The sequence below is a fragment of the Zeus faber genome (assembly GCF_960531495.2).
Source record: "Zeus faber genome assembly, chromosome: 19".
Taxonomy (NCBI): Eukaryota; Metazoa; Chordata; class Actinopteri; order Zeiformes; family Zeidae; genus Zeus; species Zeus faber.
In genome coordinates, this window is record NC_137206.1 from 11,805,375 (window position 1) to 11,832,293 (window position 26,919).

General features: G+C 43.7%; 1 protein-coding gene across 3 annotated transcripts in view; it reads left to right on the forward strand.

Moving 5' to 3' along the window:
- The first annotated feature begins 1,869 nt into the window (after window positions 1-1,869).
- The window catches only part of pfkpa (phosphofructokinase, platelet a), a 33,271-nt gene continuing 8,221 nt past the window's right edge, over window positions 1,870-26,919 (forward strand). For 2 of the 3 annotated variants that reach the window (XM_080020329.1, XM_080020327.1), the window contains exons 1-16: window positions 1,870-2,141; window positions 5,250-5,323; window positions 7,888-7,965; window positions 8,491-8,680; window positions 13,241-13,406; window positions 13,524-13,568; window positions 13,681-13,789; window positions 15,591-15,686; window positions 16,812-16,904; window positions 18,196-18,321; window positions 19,457-19,521; window positions 19,689-19,758; window positions 21,607-21,753; window positions 23,616-23,686; window positions 23,855-23,942; window positions 25,761-25,913. In XM_080020329.1, coding sequence (XP_079876455.1) covers window positions 2,048-2,141; window positions 5,250-5,323; window positions 7,888-7,965; window positions 8,491-8,680; window positions 13,241-13,406; window positions 13,524-13,568; window positions 13,681-13,789; window positions 15,591-15,686; window positions 16,812-16,904; window positions 18,196-18,321; window positions 19,457-19,521; window positions 19,689-19,758; window positions 21,607-21,753; window positions 23,616-23,686; window positions 23,855-23,942; window positions 25,761-25,913 — 1,665 coding nt within the window. In that variant the 5' untranslated portion in view covers window positions 1,870-2,047. The remainder of the gene's footprint in view (window positions 2,142-5,249; window positions 5,324-7,887; window positions 7,966-8,490; window positions 8,681-13,240; window positions 13,407-13,523; window positions 13,569-13,680; window positions 13,790-15,590; window positions 15,687-16,811; window positions 16,905-18,195; window positions 18,322-19,456; window positions 19,522-19,688; window positions 19,759-21,606; window positions 21,754-23,615; window positions 23,687-23,854; window positions 23,943-25,760; window positions 25,914-26,919) is intronic. The other variant, XM_080020328.1, reaches the window with a different exon arrangement.

Below are 26,919 nucleotides of genomic sequence, written 5' to 3' on the forward strand. Positions count from 1 at the left end.
TTTTTTTTTTTTAATTACTGAAGATTTACATTTTTAATAATAGACGATTGTTAAATTTCGAGTGATCTTTATAAATACTGTGATGTTTGGTTCGCTTGTTTTGTCCAGATGTTTTGGACAAATGTTAAATGAAACAATGATCTGACCCGCCTTGTCATCTCTGCTAACAATTACCTTTTGCACTGTTTTACGAATAACAAACATTTTGACTCCAATATGTGCACCTGGTCTAACATGTGAAGCTGGAGAATTGGAAATGTTGTAATCAACGTCAACATTTAAAAAAAAAAAATATATTATATATGTTTTACAGAACTTATTTTTCATAAACTGTAAGAGCTGTAATGTACAAATAGTTGACCTTGTGTAGAAATCACAGATTACACACTACACAGGATAAAGATGAACACACATCATGGCCTGATCATTATAATATTGTCCTAAAAGACAAATTCGGGTCAGAGTCAGGCTGAATGCGTGTAGTTTGATGCCTCATTACGGAAAATGTCAAAATGTAATTGGTAACTAATGCGTCTAGAATGACCACGTGTATTGCTGCCTCCAGCTATATTCATAATAATAGTAATAATAATAATAATAATAATAATAATAATAATAATAATAATAATAATAACAATAATAATAATAATAATAATATTAATAATAACAACATTAATAATAATAATAATAATATTAATATTAACAATAATAATATAATTACAACAATAATAATAATAATATTAATAATAATAATAATAATAATATTAATAATAACAACAACAATAATAATAATAATAATAATAATAATATTAATAATAACAACAATAATAATAATAATAATAATAATAATAACAATAATAATAATAATATTAATAATAATAATAATATAATAATAATAATAATAATAACAATAATAATAATAATAATACTGTTAATAATAACAATACTACAACTACTACTACTACTACTACTACTACTACTACTAATAATAATAATAATAATAATAATAATAATAATAATATTGATGTTATCATTATTATTATTATTATTACTACTACAGTAAAAATAAAGAGAGAAAATAATGGACCATTCACTTTAAAGAACTGATGCTACGTGCACACGGCAGCGGCCGCCAGCACAATGGCATCCTCGCGTGGGAATGTCATTTCGCCCCGCCTGCATTCAAAGCGCCTCCCTCCGATTGGCTTACATTCCCATAGGGCGACGTGAACGGAGCGCTGATTGGTCGGCGGTTGACGTCAATCCTTGAACACGCCGTCACAAATGCTGCATTCCATCGACGCGGGAACTCGGTAAAAGGTGCCCTCCCGACGGGTGAAAGGTGCCCTCCCGGTGGGTGAAAGGTGCCCTCCCGACGGGTGAAAGGTGCCCTCCCGACGGGTGAAAGGTGCCCTCCCGACGGGTGAAAGGTGCCCTCTCCGGTGGGTGAAAGTTGACCTCCCGATGGGTGAAAGTTGACCTCCCGATGGGTGAAAGGTGCCCTTCTAATGCGCGAAGCGCAAAGGAACGTCCCCCTCTGTGGTTAAATGAAGTTAATTAGCTCGACTAAAAAAAACACACACACGCATTTATTGCGGGCGTCCATGTTGTCCCGGTTACATTGTTCTATCTCCCATTTCTGTTTCTCGGCCTACGGTGCTTGCGTTTTGACCCCCCCCCCCCCCCCCCCCCCCCCATCATCTCCTACTGTTTTTATTGTCACGCCCCGAACACCAAGATCAATTCGTCCGTTCGTGAAAACGCACCCGGCGGTAAAAGACGATTCTGACTAAGGGGTTCGGCAGAGAAGCGGGATTTCCGAGTGCCGGCGGAACGCACCGACGCCAGCAGACGCGGAGCGAAGGGAGCCGCAGGGAGGGACCACAGCGGGCGCGACAAGGTGGAACCCGGAGGAGGGGGGCGCGGACACACGCATCATCCGCACGCATTTGTTTTCTTTTTGTGTTGGTTTCTTTTTTTTTTTTTTTTTTAAAACCCTTGTTTCAGTTGCTTTTCTGGGGGGAGGCCGAGCGACGACGCCGTGAAAATGGCACAGCCGGACACCAAGAAGATCTTCTTTGAGAACCTCTCCGGCGCCGGGAAAGCCATCGCGGTGCTGACGAGCGGGGGGGATGCTCAAGGTACTGGGGGGGGGGGGTGGCGTCGGGAAACTTCCTCACCGCGCCCGCCGCTCTAGCTGCTCGGGCGTTCCGACACTCACGGATGCCGACAGCCGTGCGAAGTGCGTGCTTCCACCGTCCAGGGCTGTAGCTAGTTAGCACGCTAGCGCGGATAACGTTTGTGTGGGTTTAGTTTACCGTCAATGTGAGCCACACCGGGCCTTTCGGTGACTTGCTTTTTGACGGATGACTGGTGTTTTATATATATATATTTATGAATATATTATTATACAATATTAGATATAAAATAACCACACATAAATACAATGGTATTATATAATATTGCATCTAATAAGTACAGAGAGACTGACTGAATTGATGGGCGTTTGAGGTGTGCAATAATGCCACTCACTCAAGTTAAGCCCTTTCAAATCCGACATCACTGTGCCCGGCTTGAGTGCGCCCTGCAATGCAGCTCCTTTTTATTTGGGTGGGTGGGGGGCACTGAAAAATAACCTCAGCTGGAGTCTATGTGGGGTTTTTTTTTGGGGGGGGGGGTGTGGGGGGCGAGGAGGGAAGAATTTGTGATTTGATGTCTTGTCGCCTGTTCTGGTTATTGTTGAACCAGGATCGTTGGTCGTCTATAAGTGCATCGGGCTGACATTTATCTGTTATGTATGTTATGTATGTTATGTATGTTATGTATGTTATGTATGTATGTTTGTATGTATGTATGTTTGTGTGTATGTATGTTTGTGTGTGTGCGTGTTATATTGCATTTATTGTCATCGCGAGATACTTGTGACGGTCGAGTTGAGGATGCGTCGCTGCGGGGGGGGGGGGGGGGGGGGGGGGGGGTGATATTCTGAGACGCAGGTACGCATGCGTCATCGCCTGTGAGGTCACGGCGGAAACCCGCCGCCCTCAGCCGCGCGTCCGCTGCGCGTTATAATAGTAAAGCGGGCCATGTTATTAATGTTTACCTTTTTTTTTTTTTTTAAATCCTATTCCCGGCTCCTCCTGGTAGCGTGGCGATGTGTTCTGTAGCGAGGCACTGAACCCCCTGACTGCTCCCCGGGCGCCGCTACATGGCAGCCCGCTGCTCCTAGATACGTCACTTGGTAGGATGGGTAAAATGCAGAGAAATCATTTTACCGTTGTGAGACGGGTTAAGAAAAGAGAAAAAACAACAGCAACTAAACGAACCGATTACCGTGTAGGTACTTGAAAGTGGCTTGGACGCGGTGCCAGTAAATGGGGATTTCCCCTGCGCGATGCGTACGTGATGAGCGGCATGTTTCACTGCATGACCGCGCAACCACAGAACCTTTCGTAGGACTAGAGTCGAGGCATGGCACACAAGTGAGGGAATGGAAAACGGGAAGCCGTTCACCAGAAGCCAAAGACAAGTGGAAAGTTAACAAAGTAAAAAATGCTTTTTAACTTCGCGTATATTCCGTTGTGGGCAGCGATTTCACTATATTTCAAAGTAAATATCTTGACTTTTTACTTGACTACATGTCTCACAAAGTAGTTTGTAAATGGGATACGCACTAATCAGCTGAAAGAAATACATTACATGCTTTACATTACATTACATTACATATTATCATATTAGGACAAGTACTTTTACTTATAATACTTCAATACGTTTAAGAGCAAGTCGTTATATACTTTCACCGAAGTAGAAACGTCACTGTACTTTTACTCGTCATTTTGTGTCAGGGTATTTGTACTTTTATTGTAGCAAAAGGTCGTGAGTCCTTCATCCACCACCATTTGCACTTAGACCAGTGATAGGCCTGCCCAGTATCAGCTCCAGTCTCGGGGGATTTGAACTTGCATTTCTATTAAACTTTTAATTTCACTGTGTTCTTTCTTGAGTTTCAAAGTTGTGAGGCAGATTGTTAATTTCTGTATAACTGCCCACTAGACTCTCCAGCCAAGAGGAATGGATCAGTTGGCTTTGTCGGTCCATTCTATAAACAGTTAGATGTCGTCCACTTGTTGCTGGGCCCCTGTGTCTACATCACTCCCTCGTACACAATCGGGGAAAGCATTCAGCGTGTTCCCAAAGCAAACTCTGTCCATGGAGCAAAGGCACGCAGGAACATGGCGGAATGTCAGTGTCAAAAGGCATTGTGCAGCCTTGGCTTAGTTCTTTTTAAGCAAGTCTGCATGAGCGGGGCACGGAAGGCGAGCATCAGTCATGCATGTCATGAAGCCCAAACTTAGTAGAAATTCTACCTTGCGCTCTTGCTGTCTCCTCTTCTAGTATCGCTTTACTCTGCTGCATTGTGTGGTTCCTGGGAATGTAAATAAAACTAGGCCACTGGATTGAACACTGTTATGTAACCATAGAACGGCTCATGGGATGTCGGCCAGTATAGTGATGACAATGCAGCTGATCGCTTTAGGTGGCTGTAGATGAACTGTTATGATAATCTTGATATAAAGCAACAGGCCAGAGGACCTTCATTGCTTCAGGTGCTTTCAAGGAAGGGGTAGTAGGCATCTAGTCAGCTCTTTGGAAAGTCGTCTTCTCGTTTTCATTTTCTTCTTTGTTGGCCCGCTAGCTGTGCATTGCCTAGTAACAGCCACCATTAGGGTTGTATTAATGCTTGCCAATTTGGAGCGAGTAGGGTAACCAAATACTTTGTTTCACTGATTAACACTCCACTAGTCGGCCAAGTAACATCCAGCCCAGGTTCAATGAGGCATTATTCCACGCTGGCTACCCCAAAATTATCATTGGAGTTACAAAACTAAATCTTTTTGGTTAGTGAGTCTATCTCTTAAGAGTCACTGAATAACATGTGAAGGAGCGAAGAGAGCATTTTGACCATACAAGGCAGCATGGTCTCTGGCTGCACATGTGAAGGAAACAAACACAGCTCAGCCAGATGACTCTCAACATTATCTTCATTTCAAGATAGGAGATTAAAGCACCTTTGTTATGGGCTTGACTTTTGAATCAAATAAATGCTCATGCTGTTTTAAAATGTGGTGCAGGTTGAAACTATTAAAATCCAATTTTTACACCCCCCTCATGTAATCCCCACGTGGTTATTCAGACTAAAACGTGGTCTTGAATCATCTTATTCTTACTTTCTGTTTCCTTCTGACCAGGCATGAATGCTGCTGTGCGTGCAGTGGTTCGAATGGGAATATACGTCGGTGCAAAAGTCTACTTCATTCGTGAGGTGAGACTCAACAGACGGTGTTTGTGGGCTTCCTGCAACACATCGTCTTCACCCTCCCTGCCTCTCTACACCAGTTGAATATGTTATCACATTGGATTTCAGGGTTTTGGACGAGCACACAACTAATTCATAGTTCTAAGAACTTTTGGAGGAACCGCCCCTTTGTTGTGTCCGCACTGCGGGAACTAGGAGCGATCGTAGATCTTAGAACGCTGTTTTGAGGGACTTTTTTTAGCTCCCACTTCAGGGCAGAGACTAACCGGCACAAGAGGAACATTCAGTGACGTAAGTGCACGGCCCCTCGCCCTTGGCACGCTGAGCACAGGCCCCCTGGTCGAGTCACAACGCTCAGGGCGAGGACCAACAGACGTACACTCAGCGGCAATAAAAATAATAACCAATAAAAAACGATAACAATTTGTGTTTTTATTGTAGATGCATTTATTTTATATTCCAAAGTTAATTGAATGAAACCAAAAAAAACGGTGCTGTGTCACGATGGGAGCCCTTGCCTACAGTGGCCCTTAGAGCTCAATACACTGCAACTTAAGAAAACACGTGCAAATAGACAAAACACAAGCGAATTACAAAAAGCACAGCCGCATCAACAGAAAACACAACTGTATTACAGTAACAGAAAACACAAACGCAAAACCACACTACAGAAGTGAGCCACACCGGATGCACTGATTTATCTGCAATAAAATATATTCAACTAAATTATTTTGTGTCTGAAATGTATCTGCTTCCTCCATGCAATTTATTAATAGAAAAACAACTTCTATATCAATCCACAGTTTTTATTTCAGCCATTTAAGTTTGATGTTCCAGAGAAAACAGCTCTGTGATAGTGAGGCGAAGTTTGCCAACGATTCAAATCTTTTGGGTGAATGAACTGAACTGAATCACTTCCTGAAACGATCCGTTCAGCAGCCAGATAGGCCGAAAGATTCCAATCGTTCGCGAACTTCACCAAACTATCACAGAAGCTGTTTTCTCTGGAACATTGCACTTAAATGGCTTAAATAAAAAATGTGGATTAATATAAAAGTAGTTTTTTCTTTTTATTAATTGTATGGAGGATAATTACAGACACAAAACTATTTTAGTTGAATATATTTTATTGCAGACAAATCAAGTTGTGGCTCACTTCCGTTATTGTGGTTTTGTGTTTGTGTTTTCTGTTAATGTCTTTGTGTTTCCTGTTAATGCGGTTGTGCTTTCTGTTATCGTGGTTGTGTTTTCTGTTAATGCGTTTGTGTTTCCTGTTAATGCGGTTGTGTTTTCTGTTTAACGTAGTTGTGTTTTCGTAATTTGCTTGTTTTTTGTATATTTCCATGTGTTTTCTTAAGTTGCAGTGCGTTGAGCTGTCAGGGTCACCGTACTTGCCTTTCAATAGTCAGAGCAAACTTTTAAATGCAGCCTTTTAGATCTAATACGAGTGAAGATTCCGCAACTGCATTGCCTATTTCTCCCCTCAAATTTGTTAAGAAAAATGTGTTCAGAAACTGAACACTTGTAAACTGATAAGTTGAAATCAGTGAAAGTTTATGGAGTAAATTCGACAGGAACCCTGAAGTGAAGCTCAAACCCCATTGGCTTACGTCACTTCAGCGTTCCTAGTGGCGGTGCAAACGCAACCAAAAACAAAGCCCTTTAGTTCTCGGGTGACCTCCCCCCCACAGAACTGTTCGGTCCCAAAAACGCCTTCTACTTAACTTGCATTTATTCCTCTGGTGAAAAGTTAGATCCTCAATGGAAGCTGCTCTCACAAGGCAAACGTCACAAGTAGCTTTTGACCGTGATCGCCACGTTGCATCAGAATATTGATATTTCTGTACTATGAACTCATTCCGGGCAGGAGGACAGTTTTGGGATTTTTTTACAAATGGCCTCACTAATGGTGAACATAACCTCATGCCAGACCAGTCTCATCAACTCTTCCTCTTACTCCATACGACGAAGCCGGCTGCCCTGTAACAAAATTTGCTTGGGTTACATCATCGATCAGTTGCGACAGTTGCTGTACTCCAGCTCCATTAGGCCGACAGAGCTTCTGAATGAGCTGCCTTGGTCACGTGCATGTGCAGGCTTAGACTTCCGACCATGGCTCAAAAAACAATCCACCCCCATGAAGTGTAATTTTGTCCAATCTGGCCAGCGAGCTGCGATGGGTTTGACACCGCTCTTCTGCGGAGCGCCGAGTGCTCTTCCGCAGCTTTGTACACGGCGATCCTCCTCCACTCATCGTTACATAACCGACTTTCAGGCTGTCAGCAGATGTCTGGCATGCAACACACACCCCCACCGAAGTACTGCGGCACGATTTGGCGCATAACGAAGGCACAAAAGCTCACGGGCAAAGATGATGTCTTCTTCCCCCATCCTACGAGTTCCAAAAACAGACACACTCTCTTTGACCTCACTGTAGTGCCTGATAAACTACTGTGGTCACCCCCAGCCGCTAGCATTAGCATTAGCGCTTCTCTTTTATTTGGTTTGGGAAGCTCCTGCGTCCACTATGTGTAAAAGTATTTATCTCTTTTCCTGTCGCGTTTCTCCAGGGATACCAGGGAATGGTGGACGGAGGAGACAACATAAAGGAAGCCACATGGGAAAGTGTCTCTAGTATGCTGCAAGTGGTACGTAGAGGTCATTTGACCTAGAGTGAGGATGTTGCCAAATATGGCTTATGACTCAGCAGCATATAGGCTGCACTAGTGCATTCCAAGGGTTACAGGATATACAGTATATTAAATAATAATAATATTTCTCAATTTTCAGTTTTAAGTGTATTCTCATGGCTTTACGTTAAACACTGAATAAATAAAGTAAAATAATAAATATCTAAACAAAAACAGATAGACATCGGAAATCCCCTGAAGAAGTATCCTTTAGGTACACAAAACATGTTTGTGTCTCTACTGTACGATTGGCTGTTGATGTCGTGTCTTTGTAGGTGGAGGAAAACAGACTCAAAAAACTGCACAGAAAATAAATCTAAAAAGTGTATCATTGTTATCGTGCAAGATTTTATCGTGCAAATTATTGATGATCGTTTTATTGCCCAGCCCTCTAAAATGTACACGTCTTACACAAACAATCATTGAAATAAATTTGAATACATATCTAACGGAGCAGTCATTTTCTTTGTCCCCGGACCTCAGGGTGGCACGGTCATTGGCAGTGCTCGCTGCAAGGAGTTCCGCACACACGAGGGTCGCTTGAAGGCCGCCCACAACCTGGTGCAGCGTGGCATTACCAACCTGTGTGTGATCGGAGGAGACGGCAGCCTGACGGGGGCCAACCTGTTCAGGGAGGAGTGGAGCGGACTGCTGATGGAGCTAGTGGAGCAAGGTGGGGGACTAAACCACAGGAAGGTAACAGGGGGTGATCACCTGATGCCCTGAAACCACCTGGATCTCTGAAACATTTGATACACACAGGTCACCCGAGGATAGAATAGATACCTGCCGCTATCTAAAGGTGTAGTACAGACGTCCTTCAACATAGCAGGTATTCATTTCAAAACAAACGAGAGATTTAATTTATTGAAACTACAAATCAGTCTGTGTGCCAGTCAGAGGTATTGTTCATAGGAAGCAAGATTTTTAGCGACGGAGGAGGGCGAGAGCGACTGACGCAGAACATGTCCCCACGTGCTTGTTTCATTACATAACGAAACTGAGTAAAATAAAATAACCTACTTCTAAAATAAAACACACTGTTTTGGCGCACCAGTCACGGGCGACCCATCGCCTGCGCGCCATGGGCACAGTCTCTACCATCGCAGAGGGTTTTACTTTATTTCGAACTCGAGTTCTTCCTATGACTTAAGCTGTTTCCAAACAGCTCCACTGAATAAAGCTGAAAGCCCCTTTAAACCAACCAAGTCTCAACTGGGCCCTGACAGGCTGTGATTGGGTCACAAGGATCATATGGCTGCCCATGGCTGCTCATATGGTCAACCACTGGATGAAGGCCAGTGGTTGACCCTGGACACCGAACGGTAGTTGGGATACCTGGCGATGCCCCTCCCGGAGGAATCTGTAGCTCCCCACCTGTGCCCCTCCCTCACTGCGGGAAAGCCTCAGTTGCCATCTAAAGCATGTAAGCTGACCACTAATTTGTCGAAGAAGTCCTACAGGGCTGTAGGGCAGGCTGCAGCACTGCTTTACAACATCTGCCTGCCTCTCAAGCCTACCAGTTAAGGCTCCTGTGGGACCCGGAGGCGAATGCCACCCCTGAGACCTACGTGGTTGCGCAAAGCCACTGACTTCTCCCTCACGATGGCCATGGGTGCAGCGCAGGATGCAGGTCGTATGATGAGGTTTTTGATGGTGACGCACCGCCACCTGTGGCGGAACCTGTCTCAGATATCTGAGAAGGAGAAGACCAGACTGCTAGATGCTCTGGTCAAGGTGTCGGGCCTTTTCGGGCCCATTGTGGACTCCATGACCGGCCCAGGAGACATCCCAGCCTCCCTCCGCTGACGAGATGAGGGGCTGGAACAGGAATTCCTTCCGCCGTCCCCAGCAGCCGCTGGCATCGCCTGTGAGGGGCAGGAAGGTGCGGAGGACCTGAGCCTCTACTGAGAGGGAATTCGTGCTGCTGGACCGTCGGCTCGATCTCCAGTTTTGACACACAAAGCCATTCCGCTGTACCAATTCCCGTGCCAGCAAAAGCCATGCAGTCAATGTACACGAAATACACACACGGTCTTTATTCCCCCTCCCTCCCTCCAGTTTGTTTTCCCAGTGTGTTTATGTAGGCCCCCTATCCACTCAGAGGCATCGTGGCCCAAAACGAAAATATGAGCCCAAAGCCTCACGTGAGGCCGGGACACGTCACCAAACACATCAACATGGGTGTGAGCCTCCCTGCCCAGATAACTTGGCCGGAGGCTCAATTTGTGTGCTAATCTGCCTGGTGCCATCGCTACCAGTAACCACAGCATGCCTTTCTGCTCGTGTGAGTGTATGGAGATGCATGTGCACTTTCTGCCTGGCTTGAGAGGACAATTTTAAAGGGCTATGTGCTGCAGTTCGCTGTTGGCTGTTTGTTCACCAGTGCTTGGTGGAGTCACACAGACAGAAGTTTTGGACTCAACGTCCTCCATCCTGAAAGGGGAGATTCAGTCCTTTCTGGAGAGGGGCGCCATTTGCCAGGTAGTGGACAGAGAGAGCAACTGCAGCTTCTACAGCAGATATTTCCTCATTCTCCACAAAAAAGACGTCTCTTCTCTGAGACCAATTCTGGATCTGAGAATATTAAACAAAACATTGAGAACCTATTCAATTCGATCCGATGGGGAGACTGGTTCACGTCGGTGGAAAGATACTTACTTTCACATACCAATTGTGGAAAGCCACAGGAAATATCTGTGGTTCGCCTTTCAGGACAGAGCGTAGCGTTGAGTGTTGCGTTCTACCGTTCGGTCTATCTGGCCTCCAAATATTCACTATTTGTGTGGAGGCAGCTATTGCTTCTCTGCACACCCATGGAATAAAGGTTCTGTCATATCTTGACGATCTCCTGATAATAGCGGTGTCCAAGGAGACGGCACACTCCCACACAGGAGCGCTGTTCGACCATCTCTGCATCCCGTGTTTTCTGGTGAAAAAGAAGAAGAGTGCTCTGTTTCCAGCCCAGCACACTGTGTATTTGGGTCTCGATCTGGACTAACGGTCGATGTGTGTACTACTGACTCCAGAACGTGGGAGCGGACTTTTTATCAAGGGGATAGCGGCAAGAGTAAGATTGGTGCATTAATCTGCTGGTCATGGACATGATCTGGCATCGATTAGGCCGTGCCGACCTTGGATCTGTTCGCTTCACGAGACACGGCTCATTGTCCTCTATGGTACTCCAGTCGGAACGACGACCCTCTGTTGGGTCACGATGCCACCGTTGGCCCCGGCTCGTTTGTATGCATTCCCTCCCCTCCCACTGTTGCAGCAGGTGCTGGACAAGGTGAGGGCGACAGGGTGGAACTGGTTCTGGTGGCACCTTGGTGGCCGACACAGACTTGGTTAGTGGCCCTGAGGTCCCTCATTGCGGGTACACCGTGGGTGCTCCCGCTTCGGCCGGACCTCCTGACCCAGGCAGCGGGGGAAATCGGCTATTAGAGGAAGGTTTACCCATGGAGGTGGTGGAAATAATTCAGAGCACTAGAGCCCCGTCAACGAGGGCGCTTTTCACATCCAAATGGCTAGCCTTTGAGCGCTGGTGTGTGGCGTGAGCATAACCCATTACTCATTCTCCTCTAAGGCCTGCATGTAATAGGCTTGGGACCATCAAATGGAGTGCTTGGCAGGCCACCTGGCACTCACACTTTGGCATCTGGGTTCATGCAGGGCATACGCCAGGCTATGCCCGCGGGTGCGGTCGCTGACTTCGAAATGAGATTTGGTTTTGGTGTTGAATGTTTTAACGATCTTGATCTTTGGTCCATGTGCAGCGCACATGCTCCGTAGGCCAGTCAGACCAGCTTTTTGTCCGTTATGGATCTCGGACAATTGGGAAACCCCTGTCCAAAGATCGTCTCTCTCACTGGAATAGTGGAAGTGATCTCATTAGCCTACTCCTCTGTGGGGCAGGAACCCCCAGAATGTCTTAAAGCGCATTCAACTAGGGGTGTGGCTACCTCGTGGGCGTTTTTACGAGGGGTTTCGGACGAAGATATGTGCGGTGCTGCTTTTTGAGCTACCTACCCCACACATGTTCACCAGATTCCCCAGTCTCAACATGACGCGGTCATCACTGGCGCAGGCTGTTTTGACAGCAGCCAGGTGTTAGCCTGCGAGCAGAGTTACACTATTTGGTTCATAAAAACTTTATGAATGAAGAACAAGAGTTCTTACCTGTGGCCTCACTGACCAGCTTGCTCAAGAGCTGAATAATAAATCAGAGGACGTATGGCAGGCCAATATATATAGACCCAGTCTATATATATTGGGGGGCGGGCTATATGATGGGTGTCCGAGTGGCCCAATCACAGCCTTTCAGAGCCAAGTTGAGACTTTGTTGGTTTAAAGGGGCTTTCAGTTTTATTCAGTGGAGCTGTTTGGAGACAACTTCAGGAATAGTAAGAACTCAAGTTCGAAATTAAATAAATCCAAGGTTGTAGCATAACCCTAATTTTTTTTTCCCGGGATGGGGGGGGGGGGTCCGAACCCCCCTATTACCCACGTCATTTCCGCCCATGTCCGTGCCACGTTATTTTTTGCATTAAACAGCCAAGGTAGCCCACATCACAGCCCTTATTAGCGCAGGATTCACATCCTTCTCTTTGTGCCACACAGCCGTCCTTAACGGAGTCAGCTTAATTTTCTCCAAATGCTTCAGGACTGGTGTGAAGGCTCCACAAACAATTTGGAGGGAAGTTGACTCACGTATTATCAGATGGCACTGTTGAAATATCTTGTCCAACATTAGCACAAATTTAAATTCATGCAGTGAATTTGTTTAAAAAGAAAATGTTGTTATCAATGTCAAACTTGTTAAAGCTCCCGAGAGTGCTGTCCTTGGAGGGCCTGCCAATTTTCAAGGTCCTACGCCACTCTGACGTGGACTCGTGATAGGTTACAGTAAATATCGCAACGACCCAATCCCTTTGCTTCATTCCTCAAAGATTCTGATTTGATTTTGGTCAGAGCTGCATTGCACTTGGTGACCTAGGCCGCCCTTTCCACGTTTCCCGTAGACAGAAAACTGTTTGTGGAAACACTTTTTTTTTTTTTTTTTTTTTTTTTTTTTCCCCTGCCCTCAGCAGTTTTGGTTGCTCAAAGTCAAGCTGTTCTTAAACATCCTCCGGCTAAATATTATGAATGACAACACTCAGCGGCCGCTAGAAGGACGGAGATTGTTCTTCAGAGTCAACGTCTTTACCACTGACCATCCCAAATTCTCCCACAGGTCTGATCGATAGCGACGCGGCGGAGACGTACTCGGCGCTCCACATCGTCGGCATGGTGGGCTCCATCGACAACGACTTCTGCGGCACTGACATGACGATCGGGACTGACTCAGCCCTGCACAGGATCATCGAGGTGGTGGACGCCATCATGACCACCGCGCAGAGGTGAGGCATGCCGCCTGTGTTGCCGTGGCGGGGGTGCTTTCAGCTTCTTTCCCATCAGAATCACCTTTGTCCTCGCTTTGATGGCTCAGCACCTTGTTGATTTCCACCTCTTTTCAGTCACCAGAGGACGTTTGTGTTGGAGGTCATGGGCAGACACTGTGGGTAAGAGCGCAATTGATAAAATTTGATTAAAGAACATTGTTTTGAGGCCGTCAGCAGGTACCGGTACCACCGACGTTTACCTACAGCAGAGTACCTATCTATGTGTGTGCAGCTACCTGGCCTTGGTGAGCGCACTAGCTTGCGGTGCAGACTGGGTGCTGATTCCCGAGATGCCCCCCGAGGACGGCTGGGAGGACAAGATGTGTCAAAAACTATCTGCGGTAACACATCTCGGTCTCTACCCTCGGCAGGAAACACCATGAGCCTTCTCCTGTATTCTGTTTCTTACCTGTCTCGTTCGGCCAGGACTAAACTGTCCACAGTGGTTTGTTTGCACAACCTTTTCAACACTGAGAAAATTGTTTTGGACACATAAAATGATGCTGTTTCCTTTTAAAGCCGGACCGACCTCTGACTGGAATTCGTGTGAGAGCCAATTTAAAGTGGTAATCTGTAAGATTATTTTGTTTAAAAAAAAAAAAAAAAAAAAAAAAATCCCATATTCGACATTTATCCCATATTTACTTTGCTATCACTTAATAATAAACATCCATTTAATTGTATTAGTAGTATTTGTGTAATGCAGGTGCTCCTCTATGTGCTATTTCCATTGATGGTAATTGGCAAGAAAGCAAAGATCAGGCAAGAAGTGAAATGCGATTTTATAAATCAGTGTAGCTGGTTGTGGTCGGTAAACTGTCGATATAGATTCACAAAAAAGAACATTCGCAAAAAAAACAAAACATACCCTCTCATGGAATTCTTTTTAGTGTAACCCACCCAACGCAGACGATCCGAACACAGACGATCCTATGGATGCCACTTTAAGTTAGGCGCCAAGGAGAATCAAGCCAGCTGTTCGTAGGATGAACTGTACTGTCACTCTGTGCTCCAGACCCGTTCTAGGGGCACCAGGCTGAACATTATCATAGTCGCTGAAGGAGCCATTGACAGGCACGGGAAGCCTATTACCTCTAGCTTTGTCAAGGACGTGAGTACCTGAGCGCCCAGAGAGGGGGAAGCCGGAAGCACGGAGGTCCGACTGTTTGAAACCAGCCCGCTCTGCCACGAGGGCACATAGAGATGATGCACTTTCATCATGTCGACGTGACTGTCATACACTTGCATATCAGGACCTACAGTACAAGTATTCAAGTATAGATTTGCTCTTTTCCAGCCCAGGTCTTATTACAATGTTGGTAAAAAAGTATTTATTAAAATGCTTTACTATTGAGGAACTTACTGATCTGCTGCAACTTCTCACTAGTTGTACACATTTAAGATTTACGTTAAATCTCCTTTTCAAAAGGGACACTCACTCATGTATTGTAGTCTCACGTATCTGAGTATATTTATTTGTTTTTAGTAACGGTCATATGATATTTTAATTAAAACAACTTTATGTACAAATGCATGTACAAAGTAAAAAGCGTTGCATTGCCAGTAGGATAGGGCCTGACTTCCTGTTTCTAGTCTCAAGTTATTTCGGATGTGGCCAAAATAGCTGATTTGCAGGAGTGCAAAAACTTGATAAAATGAACTAAACTACGCCCTGCCTGTTAAATATGTAAAGACAATTATGTGAACTTCCTGTTTTCAAAAAAGAGATTGAATTTGTTTTTTTTAATTTTTGTATTTTTTTGCCCCATTGGACTACATTTAAGAACGCTGCGAAGTTGCAGCAGAGTGTAAGTTTCTCAAAGGTAAAGCGTTCAGCGAGGCTGTGCAATGAACAATTTAGGGATGGGAACCAACATTTCAACAAGGTGACCCTATCCTTTTTAAAACAAAATGGCGGCAGGCATTGACGCCATATGGACCTGTTCAGATTACAGCAGCGTCAGGATATGCCGATAACGCTGTCGACACCGTCGGTGGTAGGACAAAATCGGCCGCCGGGCCGGGGATACCGTCTGGGCCCTCTGTGCTTCTGAAAGCTTCTGTGGATGCAAATCGTCTCAATTTTTCTGTCATGTTGTTTCTCCACCTCCCCTCCCCCCTCCCTCCTCCCTACCCCTATAGAACCGAGCAGGAATGAAAAGGCTGAATATCATAATTGTAGCCGAGGGAGCGATTGATCGTAGCAACAAGCCCATAACCACTGAGTATGTTAAGGATGTAAGTATGGTGTATTTGAAAAGCATGGCACCTGCCCCACCTGTTATTTGAAAAAAAAAAAAAAAAAAAAACAAGCAACTTCTTCAACAATACGTCCTGTGTGGCCTTGTTCTGCCTGTACCCCTGCCCCAGTGTGGCTCTGACTCTGTCGCTGTGCCTTTTGGAATGCTCTCTCAGACACCCTTTTCTAGCTCGGTGCGACGGCTTTCACCTGCACTACCAAAGCGGCGAGACCCTCAACTAAAAGTCTCCCCATTATACGACGATCCGACGTCCTCACTCCCCCTTGAGACACGGATAGATCTGCGACCCATCTGTGATATTTAGCTCTCGACGTAAATCGTAGTGTATATTTCTAGATCCCTACCGCCCTGCACTACTTACGTTCTTGTGCTTAGATATCTTTCTTTTTTTCTTTTTTTTTTTGGCAAGTTTCTTCCTGCAAGCAACCCAACTAACATGACTGAAAAATAAGAATGGTTTGCCTTCGCTCTACAGTTTCCCCCTTCTCACTTCTCTTCTCGTGTGTGTGTGTGTGTGTGTGTGTGTGTGTGTGTGTGTGTGTGTGTGTGTGTGTGTGTGTGTGTGTGTGTGTGTGTGTGTGTGTGTGTGTGTGTGTGTGTGTGTGTGTTCTCGCATACGAATGCTTGAGGGCTGAACAATAATTGGCTATTATAATTTAATAATTGTATTATACTGAAATAATAACAAATCATCGTTCACAATTAAGTAGTCTAAAAAAATCATGTCAAGAAGATATGAGGTAAAATTGCTCATGAGGTCTGAAATAAATTACAGATGTCAATATAATGATCCGTTAGATTTATTTTTTCAACTTTGGATTTTGACATTATAAGCAAATATCAATGTTGATATTTTGAGAAGTCCATATTATGTGAAAATACATTCCTCCATATTGCCCAGCCCTGAAGTCTTGTCATATTGAACATTATAATATTGTTGTACTCAGTGTGTACTGTATTCTTCATGTCAACACGCAGTTATTATAATTGAAAGATGCATCAGCCACTATTTCATGTCTGTGTGTGACCAAAAAGTCAAATTCTCAATAGTGTCTTAAGTCCTTTTTTTTTTTTCCCCCTTAATTTATTTCCCTGCTCCCAGCTCGTTGTCAAATGTTTGGGCTTCGACACTCGTGTGACCATCCTGGGTCATGTCCAGCGAGGAGGAACGCCGTCCGCTTTTGACCGCATCCTGGTAGGAACGTCGCTTTGAGCCAGATCCTTGGACTAAATCTGCTTTAGGGTTTTTCTTTTGTTTGTTACCAATGCATGTTTTGTAATGGTTGACATGATGCGTTGTGTGCAACAGGAAGTAAGCTTATTTGGACAGAATGGAAAACTGTCAATATACAGTATATGCTGTATGTAGGATTGAGATGGCTTTAAATCATGAATTGCACATTTGAAAGTTTTTTTGGTGAATTGAAATGGACAATATCAACTTAAAAGACACTAAAACAACTCTTATTATCACTATTTCTGAATAATAGACATAAAAAACAAGGTTGGATTGTACTTTTAAGAAATCAGAAAATCAGAATCCGTTTACATATACTACACATTTCTTACGGTGAGGTTTGGTGCATTACACTGCAGAGCGTTGGAGAAAAAAAATCGTTTACAGTCCAAAATTGTATTAAGTACGATATGAAAATAAAATAGAAAAAAAAAAGTGAACTAAAATTACAAATGAAATTGTCAAATATATATACAAATAACCAAAAAAAATAAAACTTACAAAACATAATTATAATTTATTTGGCTTTTTATGGTACAGTAAGCACAGAAGTTTGTTTGGAAATATTACAGTGTATTTGTACATTTCACGGTATAAAACTGGTCCACACTCACTAACAATGAATAATAATTACTGCTTCAGAAAAATATCCTGACTATAAACTCAACGTAGATTACAAGTCGTTTCAGAGTTTACATCGGCAGCTGATGTATTCATCTATTCGTCTCTAAGACCCCATGTAGTATATAATAATATAATAATCTGAGTTCAGTGGTAGCAATGATCCGGCGGTTCACTTCCTGTGTGACAGTGCACACAACTCACACTGTGGACAGTAGAAGTAGGTTTTTCCAGAGGAAATGGGCTCTGGTAAAGTACATTTATACGGATTAATACGCCGGCACTTGCAGCCAGAAGTGGAAGGGAGTAATCCTCCATATAAAGGATGCCATTAAACCTTTTCTTACTGCCTACTACTCAAATAAAAAAAAAAACCCCTCTGCTGAAAAAAAGAAAATGCAAAGAAAGGCTGGTTCTCTGAGGCGTATTATAAGAGGTTGTGTGGAACAATGATAAGAGTCTGGTGAGAAAGGACAAATAATGACATGAGTGTAGCATTTGGTCAAAACAACAGCGCAAACAAATCAGCTGATAAGAATGATGTAACATAAGGTGTGTGTGTGTGTGTGTGTGTGTGTGTGTGTGTGTGTGTGTGTGTGTGTGTGTGTGTGTGTGTGCGCGCGCATAGGCCAGTCGTATGGGTGTGGAGGCCGTCCTTGCTCTGCTAGAGACCACGGCCAACACGCCGGCCTGCGTGGTGTCCCTATGCGGAAACCAGTCGGTGCGATTGCCTCTGATGGAGTGTGTACAGATGGTAAGTACATCACACACACACACAAGCACACACACACACGTCGCCCACAGACGCCCCCACAAGAAACAGGACGGTTTAAGTAGCGATTACACGGCACCCTGGAGGCTTGTGCTTTTTTTATTTAGCCACAATATGGTTGAATTATTGATACGTAGGTTTATGGTTACTCTTTTTTAGGTTTTATTTTTAGTACAGTTAATGTTGAGGTTTATTTTTATTGTTTTTATATTTTTGGTTAATTGTTCATTGCCAATTCTTTTCTTGTTAATTGTTTATTTTTCCATTGATTTATTGCTTATGCTTATTTATAGGCGTATTTTTATTGTTCATTACATATTTTCTTATTGTTCATCAGCTTTCTTTTCAATTGTTTATTTTATGGTTTTATGATTATTTTGATTGGTTATTGTATTTCCATTCTTACTGCCAAAACTTTAAGTTGATTTATTGTACAGTATATTGCCAAATTTTCAAATTTTATTCTATTATTTTATCATTGCTTTCTATTGTATTAAATGTGAGCTGCTGTAACACTGCAATTTCCCTCTGGGGATAAAAACAGTATTTATCTATCCAAACGCCCTCATGTCTGAGAGCGTAGTGAGAGCAGAGGGAGAGGTACTGTCTTGTATCGTGACTTGCTTCTGGTTAATGATTGTCCAAAAACCCATTTGGCAGAGTTGGTGATTAGCGCCCGCGCAGTGGAAATGATTTCCAATTATGCCTCCGCAGCCGCACAAAGGAGCTCTGTTGGAACGGCAGCTTCTCATCGTCTCATTGGCCTCCGCAGTCACACAGCACTTCTCCTGGCTTTGTGTGCTCTGTAGACGCAGTAAAAGTTACTTTCACACACTTGAAATCGCCATTGTGCAAAATTCCATTCATGATTACCCCCAGAACCTCTCTGCCTGACTCAGCACTCCAGTAGAAAGTGAGTGTGGGACAGAGCAAGGTAGTTTAAAAAAAAACCCCAAAAACTCAAGGAAGGAGGCCCAGAATGGTGAAGCTAAGAAACAGGACAGAACATGTCAACCTAATATCTTCATTCTAGTCTACGTCCAAAATCTTAGTTCAAGTGGCTTTAAAAGATCATTTTGTATAAAGAAGTGTCTGCTGCTTCCCTTCTGTGCCTCAGACTCAGGAAGTCCAGAAGGTCATGGATGAGAAGAAGTTTGAGGATGCAGTCAAGCTTCGCGGAAGGTACGATGTACAGTACTGTCTCAAAATGTTTTAATTGTTCTTATTTTACATTTTATTTTTTGGTTTAATTTTGTCCTTGTATACAGCACATTTTTAACAAAGTTGTCCGACAAAGGACTTGTTTGCTTGTACCTGACTTTATTTCTATATTTTTTATATTATTATAGGAGTTTTGAAAACAACCTGAAGACCTATAAACTTCTGGCTCATCGCAAACCGGAATCAGAACTGCCGAGCGTAAGTCACTTTTTCATGGGTTTTATATTCCCTTTGTAGTGACAGTGTTTTCAACTTGTGTTGACTGAAACAGGGTCTCCGCAGGGCCCTTAAAAATTCTTCAATTTTCTTAAATTCAATTTTGCTAATAATTAGGCCTCACAAGTCAATAAATACGCTTACATTTGAATTCATGAGGTGTTAATTTACACAAACATTTTTTCCGATTTGTATATTAGCTTATCCATATATTTATTTCTATCAAAATTAGACGAACCAAACTCACTTTATACGAGAGAAGTCCAAAAATAATCTGATATTCCGGGTAGATTATTAAAGTATGTAATCACTGACCCTGACATCTTATCTCAAGGTAAACTGTAAACTGTAAAAATTGTCTTGAAAAGGTTTCAAAAGTGATTAAGTTGAACTCTTGGATACCTGTGGGCACCCTATGAAAACAAATCATCCACGCACACACAAGGAACGATATCAAACCCGAGTTGTTTTTTTTGTACGTCATATTTGCAGTGCCCGATTCTTCCTCCTGGAAAATGGGCTCTTTAGATTGTAGTAAACAACTAAACAATATCTCCACTCCACCACTATCTTCCTTAAATAAGAAATAAAATAACTGCTGTGACTCATTTACTGACACAGCAGGCGGTGGCAGACAGTAATAGCGCACTCTGAACACTTCTGATTTTAGCTCTAGCCTTTTAAACCCAAGATTCTTTCAATGAAACCCCATGGAGGGTTTGTTCCATGATCCATCTTCTATAAATCCAGTTTCGTCCTGGGATCCAGTTTCGGGAGTGCACGCTGGTACGCTCGTCGTAATGGAGACGAAAGGCCTGTCGTCCATATTGAGAAAAGGCATCGCGGAAACCATGAAATGTCGCCATGAGGCCATGTAATTGCTGTGACTGGGGTCATAATAAACCGTCGCGATACCTGAAATCAATTTGAGGTATCCCACCCCCACCCCGACCCCCGCTGCGCGCTGATCGTTCGACCCTGTCGCGAGCCGTTTGTCCTGCTGCTCGCTTCTAAGCGAGGAGCGGGGAAGTGTGGAGGCCCTCGCAGGAGGTCCGCTGCGGCGGGGAGCCCGCCCCAGGGCTCCTGTTCGCACACTCTCTTCTCAGATAATGATTGCTGGAGTTCCCGCGTGGCGTCGAGCGGCAGAGCAACTATTGATCTTCTCTCCACGGGGGGAGGAACCGGCCTCCCACGGATGAGCCGCTCCTCCTTCACCGACTCCACTACCACCCTCCATATCAGCCTCGACACAAAAATCCCGTTCGCTCAGTGCTGCCTTCTCAGGCATCTTGGCGCTGAAGCTACAGTCTTTGTGGTGGTATATTCACTTTTGGTAGCTGTTCCTGTTGTTTTTTTGCTATTCCATGAGCCCAAGAGAAGACAGGACAACAAAGGATCTGAGATCCATTGGCATTGATGAAAGCCAGGCCAACTTTGGAGAAGAAATTCTAAATTACAAACAGCGAACTGTTTGGTTGTGACATGGCTCGTCCCGGTTATTGTGACCTGAGTCAGATTTGTGTCCTAATCCTGGAGTGTTTTAAGACTGCTTTGTACTGGATAGTGGCGGGAAATGATAGTATTGCACAGGAAGCGGTGTGGTTTTGTGCCTTTCAAATACGAGGAAGTGCAGCGAAAGGAAAAGGTCTGTCAAACCGGGGCCAAAACGGAATACAATCAGCGGCTTCCTCAAACCACCTTTGAAGGGTGAAAGGAGTTGAAAAGTCATTGAAGACACCAGCACATGACAACAGACACCGGAAGCTCGTGTTGTCTTGCGACAACGCACCTAATATGTGTTTCCCCTTTTTAAAATGTTTCCACCTTCAGAGCAACTTCAACGTGGCCGTGTTGAACGTGGGCGCCCCCGCCGCAGGCATGAACGCCGCCGTGCGCTCGGCCGTCAGGGTGGGCATCTCAGAGGGCCACAAGATGTTCGCCGTCAACGACGGCTTCGAGGGATTGTACAAGGGACAGGTAGGTTTTGTGGCATTTATCACTCACTCATACACATTAAATACATAAAAAAATTTTTTAAAAAAGCTTGAAAATGATAACGGCTTCAACAACTTGGTTGTATGCCTCAAAGGACTCGAGATTCGTGGCTTAAGCTCACTGCACTTTTAATTTCGGTGATTAAATTGAACAAAATTTGTTTTCAAGGGGATCTGTAATGAAAAACTCACATTTTCACTTTTTTCACCAGCACAAACTGTGAAATAAGACAACTCAATGAGTTTTTTGTGGGCAGTCTTTGTCAGGGAACATGTCCTGGAAAAAACCCCGTTCAGAATTTTCATCCCTTCATATGTCACGGGGCGCACGTAGAACCTCCCCCCATCTGAGTAACTCAACAAACAAATCTTTTAAAAGAAAGAGGAATTGATTCTAAGTGTCTGTGAAGAAACTGCAGCAGTGGAAATGTAAGTGTTTAAAACACGATGTGTCCCCTACAAGCTTGGGGCACGGCAACGAAAGTCAGAACAACCTTTTAAAATGAGGCTTTTAAATGTAACTTTTAAATTGTAGATCTAAAATGAGGGAAGATTCAGCAACTGGATTGCTTATTTCTCGTCTCAAATTGCTCGGAAACAAATTTTGGCGGACTCATGAGGTGTAATCAGTGAACGGAGTAGATACAACAAGAACCAGAAGCCGCGCTCAAAGCCCATTGGCTCAGAGAACTCGGGGCCTCAGGCTCCTCCCACAAAAACAGCCCAGTTTTGGAGCAGGATGGTATAGGGGTATGTTAAAATGGCATAAATATGTATGTCAGAAATACATAATGGTATTTTCGGGACATTTTCAGCAAAAAAAAAATGTGAAAATGAGCATAATAGGTCCCCTTTAAGTAGAGCGATTTTGTTAAATACATTTTTCAAAATTCATCCAAAATTGAGTTGGACTTATTGACGTCCACCTTAAAGATTTGCATCAACAGATATGAACCCAATTCAACTATGGCAAACCAAATTGGCCAAAACCGTTCCTTAACAGATATTTACGGATGAGGGGGGATAAAAAAAATACTTTAAATCACATGTACGGAGTTAGTTATAGAGTCGGAATAGACAATGAACTGAAATAATAAAATACCAACTAGGCCTGGCAAAAAGCATCGAGAAAGGAGAGCAACAGCAGGTTAAAATAAACAGCAGTAACAGATAAATTAAAAATTGTAAAAGCTCCATTAGTAGTTGAAGTTGAAGATTGAAATTACAGCGAAATGTTGTTTTACTTACCAATAGAAAAACACAAATTCGTGACTATTGTTGAATCCATTTACAAAATGTCTTTATTAAGCTTGGTTCAAAAAATGGGAATGTGGCATTTAATTAAGACTCTAAACGCGACCCCCAGCGCAACTGATTACCAAGCGCTGCACTGAAGACTTGAACGGCTGAAATTGGCTTCCTCGGGCGACAGTTTGACAGGATTCAATCGCCTTTTAGCCAATTTACCAAGGAGGCGTCAGAAAGGCAGAGGGGATAATCTGCCCAGATCAACATAAACCTATTTGTCTCGCTGGCCCTCCCTCCTCTAACCCGCTCGCCCAGAGTCAGTGCAGTGTCCCTCAGCGCCAACAGGAGGCGCCAGAACACTCTGGCTGGAAATGGGAAACAAGAGCGCAGAACGGGATCATTTGACATTGACGTGTTCTGTGATGGAGGATCAGAACATAATATTGTTGTTAATTAAAAAAAAAGATTATTTCTACATGTTCTCTTTTAGTGGCACGCTGCGTATTTGGAATAAAGTGACTTTTAAACCCCGCGAAGGGTTTGTCATTAACATGACCTGCACCGCCCTTGATGCGTCTGCTGTTTTTGTATCCGCAGATCAAGGAAATAAAGTGGGCTGATGTTGGAGGATGGACTGGCCAAGGTGGATCTCTTCTGGGAACCAAACGGTAACTTCTACCACTGCTAATACCAACAAGTACACCTGAAATATTATGTTTTGTGGTGCGTTTCGAATTTCTCCTCATCTCAATTTCACGTGTTAGGAATTCTATTATGATTAACAGTTCATTTATTTTTGTTCTTTATAAGTTCTTCTTTTTTTTTTTTTCCTTTAGTACACTCCCAGCTAAACACGCTGAAAAAATTGCTGAGCAGATGCGACAGCATAACATAAATGCACTGCTAATTATTGGGGGATTTGAGGTATGTTGACAACAATTGCACACCATGCTTATTATGCTGATGATGCTACATTCTCATTTATCATTTTCTCCATTAGCTTGTTGGCTCCTCAGCTTCTAAACATTGACACTGGTGCCAAACTCTAATAGGCAACAGAGGATAGGAGTATTATAGTAAAGCATGTGATGCAGTTAAAAGGATTCCTCTAATTAAGAAATAGATGTCGCTTATGATCATTTCAGATCGTTTCATGTGGATTAAACGGCACGCAGATTATGTTGATTGTGCCTCGCTTTTCCCAGTAGCGTTTTCTTCATTCACTTACATCCTCTCATGCGTAGTCCGACACATCATCGCGCTTTAGAAGCTTTTCTCTGACAATACAAACAAAGGACACAAACGGCGCAAACGCCCTTCTGATGTTTAGCGCTTTGAATAGTTAGACGAGGGGCGAGGATTTAGTGAATCACAATTGATTGATGGACAGAAAATGATCCACTTTACATTTTAGTCACTGATTATTCAGTAATTTTTTGACTAAAATGTGAATGCATTTTATTTTTCCATTTGACAAAAATCTAAAGTTTTGTTTTAAATTGCGGGATGAACATATACAGCAATCTCAAGGTGGCAACTTTGGTTTACCTTACCTGTGCCGCCAGGTTTTTAATCATCATTTAATAGATTAATTTAATAATCAAAAAATGACTAAACAGATAAGTCAGTTGTGAAAATATACATTGGTTGTAGTGCTATTGATTGGTTAAAGTCCAAGTGAAATTAGAATCCATTTTTCTTAAAAAATAAATAAATAAATCAGTTATATATATATATATATATATGGATATATTTTCTATTTTCTGGTTATTATATGAACAGAAAAATGAATTTTCTTTCTTCCATGATAGCGCCACCTACTTTATATTTTGATACCAATTGATCTTTGGGTACTATTGATTCTAATGTTGGGGGGGTTCCACACTTAGTACAAACTCACAGTCGGTCCCTCCAGAGGTGCGATGGGGTCGAGAGTTGACCAAGTAAGCGCCAGATATTCAGGGCTTGATAGATTATAAAAACTGGTATCTAATCCACTGCCTTGTACTATGGACTTTTCACTATGGCGTTCATCAATAAGCATGACACTAGGGAGCGTAGTTGACAGTGCGTCTCCATGGCAACGGCAGCTTTCATCTGTCACTCAAACTCTCCCATTCTCACAAGCTGAATTCCTTTTTTATAATAATACGAAAAGTAGCCACAATAACTTAAATATAATTAAAAATGAATATTGTTTCAGTCGAAAGGGACAAGATTACCAGTTTTGCTTGGACTTTAATTCGGGGCATTGATAGTGCTAATAAAAAGTAACGTAGATCACCTCCTTTCTTTTTCCAGCCATTTCACGCTCTCTCCTGTAACCGACGCTCGCTGGCTTTATTTACCTGTTGACATGTGAAGGTGAATGTGTGTGTCAGATGAAGGTGTGTGTGTGTGTGTGTGTGTGTGTGTGTGTGTGTGTGTGTGTGTGTGTGTGTGTGTGTGTGTGTGTGTGTGTGTGTGTGTGTGTGTGTGTGTGTGTGTGTGTGTGTGTGTGTGTGTGTGGATATGAGTAATGTAATGTTTTACTGTTTACTGTGATGTGTGGAGCGTTTACCTGTCTGTTTCACGCTGCTCTCCACTGTGATAGACCTGGCTCTCCCCTCGGCACCTCCACTCCTCTTAGTGTCTCTCCTTTCCCACCTGGCTAGTACTAGCACCACCCGACCCAACACACCCACCCACCCACTCACTCACTCACCCCGTTCAGCCACTAAAGCCCTTGGCTCTGACCTGCAGGCCTACCTGTCACTGCTGGAATTGTTAACGGCACGCGAGAAATATGACGAGTTCTGTGTGCCGATGGTTATGGTCCCGGCCACAGTCTCCAACAATGTGCCGGGCTCCGACCTCAGCATCGGTGCAGACACGGCTCTGAACGCCATCACAACTGTAAGTGATGTGGGGGGGGTGGGTGGGGGCGGGCGGGGGGCCGGCAACCAGAACAGCACATCAAGCGAAACCATATGCAGACAAACCCATTCACACACAAACACGCACGTGCGAACCAAACCCACCGAATCTGCCTGGCCGGGCCCGATGGCGCGTCAAAGGGAGGGAGGTCGCCGTCCGAACCTAACCCTCCGTCGGCATGGATACCAGCACCAGCCAATGAGAATAGAGTTTGTGAGGTCAAAATTTTTGGCCCAATTCCCAAAAAGTACTCGCATTGAGGAAGGGAACCATCGGGACCGTCCAAGTGTTGAGACTGGTCGGAGACAAAAGCCGAGCTGGTGCGGTTGGCGTACCTCCCTCTCTCCCACCAGGTGAGTGATTCCAGCTACAACATGGAGGCATGCTGCGACCGCCCGCCATGTCTGCTCCGCCTCGACCCCCGCACCCACTTTCCCCTCGTGTGTGTGTGTGTGTGTGTGTGTGTGTGTGTGTGTGTGTGTGTGTGTGTGTGTGTGTGTGTGTGTGTGTGTGTGTGTGTGTGTGTGTGTGTGTGTGTGTGTGTGTGTGTGTGTGTCTGTGTGTGTGTGTGTGTGTGTGTGTGTGTGTGGGGTCATCGGTGGACTGGTTAAATACTAGGGTAGGTAGTCCTGTAGTTGGTTCACACTCACCTCTCAAGTGGAACCACCATCACAAGAGTAGAAATAGATTTAAAATAAATCTGGTTTGCTAACTTATATTATCCGGCTATAACAGGTATAATTATGTATAATCTTATTTCACAACAGTTTCATGGAATGCTTGGGACTTTACAAAGCCAAAAGATTTAGCGTGGCGACATTATGCCGGCGGCTATTGTGCCACAGCCGGTGATACTGTACCTCTAGAGAGGTTTGACAAACTAATAGAAAGGTCCCCAAAAGAAATCCATGGAATTGTAAAAAAGAAAAAAACAGAAAGTCTTGCCTCGACCACCATCTTGAACCTCCCCCCCGTCCCACCATCC